This window comes from Trypanosoma theileri, assembly GCF_002087225.1.
Source record: "Trypanosoma theileri isolate Edinburgh chromosome Unknown TM35_Tth_11_V1, whole genome shotgun sequence".
NCBI classification, from domain to species: Eukaryota; Euglenozoa; class Kinetoplastea; order Trypanosomatida; family Trypanosomatidae; genus Trypanosoma; species Trypanosoma theileri.
In genome coordinates, this window is record NW_021639853.1 from 105,046 (window position 1) to 114,372 (window position 9,327).

The window sequence follows — 9,327 nt, forward strand, 5'->3', positions numbered from 1 at the left end:
ATATATATATATATATATATATATATATATATATACGTGTATATATAGGAGAAATAGAAGAGAAGTAATAGAAAAAAAGAAAGAAAAAAGTGGGGACATTACCCTCACGTACACAATACGCCGTCATGCGGCATGCTCGGGTTATGTTAGCATGGCCTGTATCGGCCGCCTCAAGTGCAGGCCTTGGGTGGGGAAGCGGCAACAAGAACAACAATAACAATAGCAACAACAATAACAATTACTCAACACCAGTGGTAACAGAGTTTGCACATAGGGCAGCCGCACTAAAGCGAAGACATCGAGGTAAAGGACAATATGAGTTTGCCCGACGAGAGGCAGAAAAGTTTCTTGAAGAAGAAGTTCCACAGAATGGTATCAATATATGGATGGAAAAAGGGAATAATGCGGTGGCTTTATCGCAGGTGCTTGGATTTTTTGAAATTGAACCGGATGCCTCCCTGCAGTCTCTTATTACGAATAAACTTGTACGAACAATTGATGATGTCAATTACGATAAAACAACTCGTCTTCTTGCCGCCATTGCCCTTACGCAGCGTGGGGAACAGCACCTGGATCGCATCTTCTCCGCTGTGGAGAATATCTTATCTGAGGAAGCGCGTGATCATACGAATGGGAGTAGTAAGAGTAATGGAGAGGGAACACAAATATGGAGTATTCTCGAACTTGCGGCGAAGGTGCTGCAGCGTGGTGGTAAACACACACCGAGTTTATTAAATGAAACACTCGCACGAATGGTGATGGCTCAACTCCAACGTACACCAACCACAGAAATGCCATATCTTCAGGGATCTTTATTACGAGTGTATGGATGGATGGTGCGTACGGGTAAAGTAGCAGAGGCTAATCATCTTTTAATTGCCCTTGTAGATCATACAGGAGATTTTCACGCTTTTGATTTCTCTACACTTATGAACTCATGTTTACGGCATAATCAATTATCACAACTACCGTTGCAATTACTACATCGAATGACACATGCAGGATTAATGTATGCAACGAATGTGAATGGACGTGATGCGGCTTCTATTCTTGGATCTACTGCGAAGATTCTCGGTTCTCTTGAACCAGGAAAGAATGGAGTAACGGAACGTGATGTTTGTGAATTGGGAGGTAGAATGAATATGTTACTGGGAGAATATGAAGCCCGTGTACTTCGTTTTCTTGACAGTAATGATAAACTTCATTGGGATCACTGTGATGATGTGACTTCTATTGTCTTTGCCTATGAAATGGGTGGAAGACTTCGCTATCGACATGTCTTTGTTGCTTATCAAAACTACGTAGCGAAGAATGTTCACCGATTTGAACCTCAACAACTTGCCATTGCCGCAGGTATTCTTCGCCGTTCTCATCTCTTATCTCAAGAGTTGGCGAGTAAACTTGGCGAACGTATAGAAACTGTATTGGGTGAGTTTTCCCTTTCAGAGATTTGTCATATTTGTGCCACCTTTGCTCCCATGAACCCTGCGTGGATGCCAGAAGCAAAAGCCGTTGCGTGTCGTTTATTACTACCAGAGTGTAGTAATTACACCAAGTTAACATTGGCCATGGCCTTTCCAGATGATGAGACACTGCATACACAGATTAACTATAAAGAGATATCTGGTCGACAATTAGTGGATGCTATTTCACTGGCAAAGAATACAAAGTTTGAGGGACTTGTAGTGGCAGAACTCATTACACGATTAAATGCCGCACAGGAACGTTTTTCACCTGATGATCTCCGTCTTTTACAGGCAACAGGCCGACAAGATGTTCAATCCGCCTGTTTAATCTACTTATCCCAACGCTTTGCAGAGCCAGAGTGGAATACAGACACATTATACAGTTTACCATTGGCTGTTGGGATTCCACACGCACGAGATCCTGCAAAGGCACTTGCAGCCGCTAAAGCTATTTCCATTGCCCCAGGACAGTTCGTATCACTTGTTGAACTTCTCACAAGTGTATTTGGTGATACCGCAGATGAGGCACTTCTTGGTTTTGTAATTACAGGAGGTATGGATTTACTACAGGCATCACGGATTCAAGTAGAGACAGTAATACGCTATTTAGAGGCTGTACGGCCTTCTCGCAAAATGTATCCAAACGCTGAATGGATTGCACGATTTAATGAACGCTTCTCACGATCTCTTCATAATATTAAATTAAAAGATGTACGAAGTCTTCTTTGGTCACTGCGTATGATATATGGAGATGTGGCTCAACAACCACTTCTTCAACAAACACTTATGGAAGTGGTAGAGGGATCCTACCGTCAATGTACACAACCTAATGAAGAGATTGCAGAAGTAACAGTCCTTATAGCCCATTTACAGAATGGAATGCCACAACCACCATTAACAGAATCCACACCCATCATTGTATCTCTACGTAGTAGTGCTAGTAACTACCGTCAGGAGATAAAGGATGCCATTTTAAGTATGCCATTACCAAAAGAAGTGGAAAAGAAACGTGTGGGTCGATTTACACTAAAGGCTGTACGTGCATTGGAAGAAACAACAAAATCACCACCATCAGCTGCAAACCCAGAGGTACAGGATATGAATGATATGTTGAATATGGATCCCTTTGCTTCTCCAACACCAATAACAACAAAAACAACAGCAGAGACATCTACGGGTATGGATCAATCTCCTTCCATACCTGTTACTACTACAACAACAAATACTACAACAACTACTACTACTGTTCCAGTGGGGGATGTAAAGACAACAGAGTTCGCATCCACACGTGTTGTGCCCTCAGAAAATTCTACGCAAACAACAGGAACGGTTCCCGTTGCGGATATCAATACAGAACCACAACAATCACAACAACAACAACAACCACAAGCACAACAGCAGCAAGAGCCGCAGAGACGTCCTGTGGAGCCTACATTAGCGTCACCGATGACATCTCAAGGGATAAGCAATACAACTCCATCCTCTACACATTCAGGAGCAACTCTGTGGAATTTCTTCAGTGGATTTCCATCATCATCATCACCACCACCATCATCTCAACAACAACAACAGCAGCCACAACAGCAGCAGCAGCAGCCACAAGTGGAATCAGTTCCGACGTTTAATGTAGAGCATCAACAAAGTTCTAGTGTAGCTGCCACACCTACGTTAAAGCCGGTGGAGAACCCACACGTCTCTGAGTGTGCACCAGGATCATCCTATATGAAACTCTTCGCACCTGGTTTCTCTAATCCATCGCACGATTCAATAAAGAAAGACTCCATGATACCGGAAACCACAAACACCTTCAATAATGAGGAACGATTACAACCACGACGTACGAATTTACCTCGAATAGATTCCACTGGTCAAACGCCTAATATGAATACAACCACAGCTACTACGCCTTCATATCAGTATGAACAACGTAAAAACCACTACGATGGCTGGAATACCTCGCCAAACGCAAATGCAAACGCAAACACAAACACTATGAATGCCAATATGTCGTCTGTATGGGCTTCTGCATGGAATATGTCCAATCGAAATCCGACGATGCCGCCATCCAGCAATATGGGAAGACAGAATACGTTTTGGTCACCCACTCCGATGCAGACTTCTATGGGAATGTTTGGTGTGGGTGGTGGAAGTAGTAGTTCTGTTCCTTTTGGTGCCGCAGGGCAAGTGAAGCATCATCATCATCAACAACAGCAGCCACAACAACCGCAGCAACCTCAAGAACATCATCATCAACAACAACAACAACAACAACAACAACAACTAGAAGAACAGCAACGACAACAAGAACAGCAGCAGCAGCAGCAGCAGTCTGTGTCACTCTCAAATAGAATGTCACCACGTATGAACAATATGTCGGCTCCTGGTAACCATTTGTTTGTGGATCCTGCCACTAGTGTGCGGTCTAGACCGGTGATTACAAAGAAGAATCCCGGTATGCGAGCCTCACAGGTCCCTGCCTCTTCACTAGATGAAGACATCAATCAAATGTATGCAAAGAATGAGAGAGGGGCTAACGAAGGGGTATCTAACTTTATGAAGAAAACTGGACTCTCTAGAATTACAGGATATAATATGGGCTCCACAGAAGGAGAAACAGACTATGGTGATAAAAAAGGATTCTGGGCCGATGCTGTTAAGAAATGCACAAAGCCACCTTCAAAACGACGAAAGAGTCTCTCTGATTGGCTAAACGCACCATCTGCACATGAGGCCCCAACAACACCCAGATCACGCACAACAGCAGCAGCATCAGCGGCTGCATCCACTGCTAGAAATAAAGCCAAAGAAAAGGGTAAAAAGGGAAATAGTAAAGATTCCCACACATCAACAGCAACAACAACAACAACAACAACAACATCTACCACTGGATCCACTGGATCTGGTAGAGGAAATACATCCACAAGAGGAGGGAAACAAACAGGGGGAAAGGCAGCTGCCGCGAAGAACAGCAAAGGAGCAGCAGCAGCAGCAGCAGCAAAGACAAAGGCAAAGACACCTACACGAGCACCAGCAAAGCAGGCAGCAAATACAACATCGTCAAAGACGAAAAAGATAGACAACAAAAAGGTAGTAAAAAAGAAAATTGAGAAGAAACCTGTAGTGGTGGCAAAGAAGAGTAAGGTTGTCAAGAAACCTGTTAAGAAAGCGAAAGGTGGTAGCAAAAAGAAATAGACTTTATTTGGATAGAGAACAAAACTGAGGAAGAAGAGAGAATAATAAAGAAACTTGAACTGCTTGATTTGTTATCTTTTTTTTTTTTTACCACTATACATATATACATATATATATATATATATATATATAGTATCTATCTCTTTCTGTGTTTCCCTTTACATGGGTATTATGTTATTATTGTAGTTTTTCTGTTTGTTCACATTCTGAAAAGAATGAAAAACAAACGATAGTGCTTACAGCGAATGTGATCATCCTGTTTTCTTGTTTCCCCACAGAGAGAATGGGACAGAGTCGCAGCTGTGCACTACTTTTTCATAGAGTGAAAGTTCAAAGATCGAGAAAAAAAAAAAGAAAAAAAAAACCACTTCTACCCTCTTTTTGTTTTCTTTTATTGTTTTTTTACCTATTTCTGTTTCTTTGTAGTGTTAACGTTTTTTTTTTTTTTTTTTTTTTTTTTTTTTTTTTCTTCTTTCCTTTACGTGAAATCACTGTGAGTGACTGTGTTTACATTTTAATAATAATAATTATTATTTTTTTTTCTCACTTTTTTGCATCGTTGCGNTTTTTTTTTTTTTTTTTTTGTTTGTTTGTTTGTTTTTGCTTTCCTTTTTTTCTTTTCTTCTTTCCTTTACGTGAAATCACTGTGAGTGACTGTGTTTACATTTTAATAATAATAATTATTATTTTTTTTTCTCACTTTTTTGCATCGTTGCGCAAAGGGGTGGAGGTGAATACCCCCATGGACACATTTCATTCCCTCTACAATGATGGTAACCCATTGGTGTATATATATGTATATATATATGTATATGTATATATGTCTGCACATGTCTACTCATGGAGTTTAAAGAGAAAAAGAGAGATAAACAACACGTGATTGAAAGGGGAAAGGTAAAAAAAAAAAGAAAGAGAGAGAGCAGCAATCAAGAACAAAAAAAAAATGAAAAAAAAAAGACAAATAATGAAAGAAAAAACGTTACTTGTACAAACAGAAATAGCAAAAGGTTAATGAATGATACTTAAAGTGGTGAAGAGAAAGAAAATTATGGGTTTGAAGAAAGTATAATAATTACCATTGTCATTTGGCAAGATATTTGGCTTATTTTTTTTTTTTCTTTATGCTTAGTCACCATAAGAATATGGATTGAATCTCTTCTTTTTCTTCTTTCATCTTTTTCTTTTCGTATATATGTATATATGTACTTAATTAGCTGTTAGTGTTGGAATTTCGTTAGCGTAGTAGGAGTTCTCTCAAGGCGTATTCACCTTCTTTACCTAATAAAGGTACTCGTGAATTATTTGATAGTGGAGTGATCCTCACTCTCTTTCCACATTTTGTAGTTGACTTCATCCTTTGTTTTTTTTTTTTCTTTTATTGTATAGTTTTCTATCTATCAATCTCTATTAGATATATCTATTCCATCTATCTATATATCTATATATCTATATATCTATATCTATATATATATATTGTGTGTATTGATGATACATCGTGATGCACGGCGTGTGGATGCGTCACCGAGTGGTGTCTCATCGCCCCCACGCAGTTCGTGGTCATCACGCCCAACATTTATAAACACAACAACAACAACACCAGTGGTGCTTGCTGATCCTCTCACTAGTAGTAGCGGTACTGCAGCGTACGAGTATTATAATAACAGCAGCAATGATGATGATTACATGTCACCTCTCTCCACATCCAATCATTCTCCTACTTCTCGATATACCAACACTGGTGCTGCTGCTGCAAACACAAACACAACAGGAGGAGTTGGAGGATTATCCGCTTCTTATAGTGGAGGAGTTGGAATAGATGAGAATGGTGAGTCCAATTTTAAAGTTGTTATTCGTGTGCGTCCACCTGTACCACGAGAATTGGACGGATACCGCCCTTTTGTAGATGTTGTGCGTATTCCAAAAGACAATCGCTCCATCACATTATGTGAAACTTTAGATGCTGAAGATGGACGAGGCGGAGTCTATTCACGTCAGTCCTTTACATTTGATTATGTGTATGATAGAAACACACCCCAGCGAGAGGTGTATGAGCGTAGTGCCCAACCCGCCGTTCTTTCTGTGCTGGAGGGTTATAATGCCACACTGATGGCCTATGGACAAACAGGAACAGGGAAAACATATACAATGGAGGGATTCACAAGTGAAGAGCAGCGTGGAATTATACCACGTGCAGTGGAAGAAGTGTTTGCAGCGATTGCAGCGTATCGTCATGAAAATAAACGTTTCCTTGTTCGTGCATCCTATATGCAGATATATAATGAAGTTATCTCTGACCTTCTAAAGCCTCTCAATAATAATAATAATAATAATAATAATAATAATAATAATAATAATAGTAACAGTACAACACGAGCCTTGACCGTACGCCATACTCCACAACGTGGTGTTTATGTGGAGGGACTTTCCGAGTGGATTGTGCGTAGTCCCAATGATGTTTATGGTCTCATTGAGCGAGGTACACAACTGCGAGCCACAAGTACTACAAAGATGAGTGAATTATCCTCCCGCTCACATGCCATGTTTACTATTGTAGTGGAAGTCATGAATGAGGATGAGAATGGAAATCCATCCGGTTCCTACCGTGTGGGAAAACTCCATATTGTGGATTTGGCGGGTAGTGAGAAGGTGCGACAGGCGGGAGTGAGTGGGCAGCGGTTGGAGGAAACAAAGAAAATCAATCGATCTTTACATGAACTCGGAAATGTTATTGCTGCTCTCGCTAGTAAGTCTGGTGGACGTGCACGACATATTCCATTTCGTAATTCGGTCTTAACAAGTGCCTTGCGGGATTCTCTTGGTGGGAACTGCAAGACCACACTGATTGCCTGCATTTCACCAGCACTAGAGTCTTACACGGAATCTCTCTCCACACTGGTGTTTGCAAATCGGGCAAAGAATATTAAAAACACGGCTTATATTAATGAAGATATTGACCAGGCCACACTGCTGCGGCAGTATGAACAGGAACTAAAGCGATTACGACAACAATTACAGGAACGCGGCGGTGTGGATACAGGTCTCGTCACAGCCCTGCGGCGTGCAGAAGAACGTATTGAAGAACTAGAAATGATGCGACAGAATAATAATAATAATAGTGTGAATGATGGACCACACACAGCTGAGGAGTACGCATTGCGTTTAGATGAATTGGACCGTGAAAGACAATTGATGGTGGAAGATAAAGCCCAAGTGGATCGTTACAAGCAATTACTATTAAAACAACGGGATATTATGTTAAACCTCACAACACGATTGAATGAACGGGATGAGACTATTTTACTTCTTCAAGAGGAAGTGGACGCCTATGATGCTCACGTGCAGACATTGGAAGACACACTAGATGCACTTCAGCAACAACAACAGCGTGTGAACAGTAGTCCTAATGGTAAATCTAATAATACTACTACTAATTCTTTTTCTCCTCTTTCACGATTACAGGCAGAGGAGTATATGCAGCGTGTGCGTGTGCATTCGCGTGGGGTAAATGGAACACCTGAAGTGCGGTATAGATCAGATGTGAATCCCAACACTGTAATGCTTACAGCAGAGGAAAAGATCATGGAGTTACTCACTTCCTCCAACACTGTGGTAGCCCCAGCAGTCAATCATAGAAGTGATATCGAAATGGAAATAAGTGAAGAAGTTAAACGACAATTGACGGAACTTGTACAAGAACGTGCAGGAACCATTATACGACGTTTACTAGATGAACAGATATGGCAATTAAGCCGTGAAATGGAATCTATACAAGATCAACTAGAGGCTAGTGAACAAAAGTGTCAAGTCCTTGAGGAGTTAATAGATGCTTCTAAAACACAACAACCCAATTTTCAAGACGCTATTGTTCGTGCCAGACGACATATTGATGAACAACAAGAGATGGTGCGAAAGGCATATGAGACTCGTATACAAACTCTACAACAACAATTAGCCCAGGAACGGGAACAACGTATGCGACTCTCTAGTGAAGTGGATACTCTGGCTGTGGAATCGCGAAGAGCCCTTGAGTGCTGCACCACTGCTGCCCAAAGAGCGGAATTAAATGATATTTGTGTGGCCCTGCAGCGTGTGGAGGATCACATTCAACATGAAACCCGACATACCATAGAGAATGTCGTGGCCCGAGCTATTGCTATCCATCCTAATAATAATAATAATAATAATAATAATAATAATAATAAGGATACTAGTCAAGGTATTCGTACTCAAAACACGATGAGTCTTTCATCTTCTTCTTCTCCCACGGCGGCGGCTGTGCGGGCGTTAGAGGCGCAATTACAACAAGTGCAGACACACTACGCCAGTCGTGAGGAGGAATGGCAGCAGGCATTACGCGAGAAGGACGCCGCACTGCGACAATTAGAGGAACGATTGCAGGGCGGCAGTGAAGAGAAACTCACCGCTCTCACAAAATCTCTCAACACACACGTGAAGGATCGACGGGCACTAAAGACGATTATGGAACAGCGTATTAAAGTGAAAACAGATGTGATTTGTGAATTACTCGCCGCTGGCCAGCAGCTGCAGCCGCAGGAACGTAATCGACTCTGCACAGAGGCACGAGCCCTACAGAATTTAGTGAATGCATCTATTAAGGCCATGGAGTCATGATAATGATAATGATGTGATGTGTTTTTTTTTTTTTTTT

The 9,327-nt window shown here is 41.2% G+C and overlaps 2 protein-coding genes across 2 annotated transcripts; both read left to right on the forward strand.

Annotated features, from left to right (window-relative positions):
• Window positions 1–125: 125 nt before the first annotated feature.
• Window positions 126–4,658, forward strand: TM35_000111480 (Monooxygenase; the record flags this gene model as incomplete). Its single annotated transcript, XM_029024857.1, has 1 exon — window positions 126–4,658. The coding sequence occupies one exon, from the start codon at window positions 126–128 to the stop codon at window positions 4,656–4,658; it is 4,533 nt and encodes a 1,510-aa protein (XP_028883680.1).
• Window positions 4,659–6,143: 1,485 nt separating this feature from the next.
• TM35_000111490 (kinesin) lies at window positions 6,144–9,290 on the forward strand (the record flags this gene model as incomplete). Its single annotated transcript, XM_029024858.1, has 1 exon — window positions 6,144–9,290. The coding sequence occupies one exon, from the start codon at window positions 6,144–6,146 to the stop codon at window positions 9,288–9,290; it is 3,147 nt and encodes a 1,048-aa protein (XP_028883681.1).
• Between the last annotated feature and the right edge of the window lie 37 nt (window positions 9,291–9,327).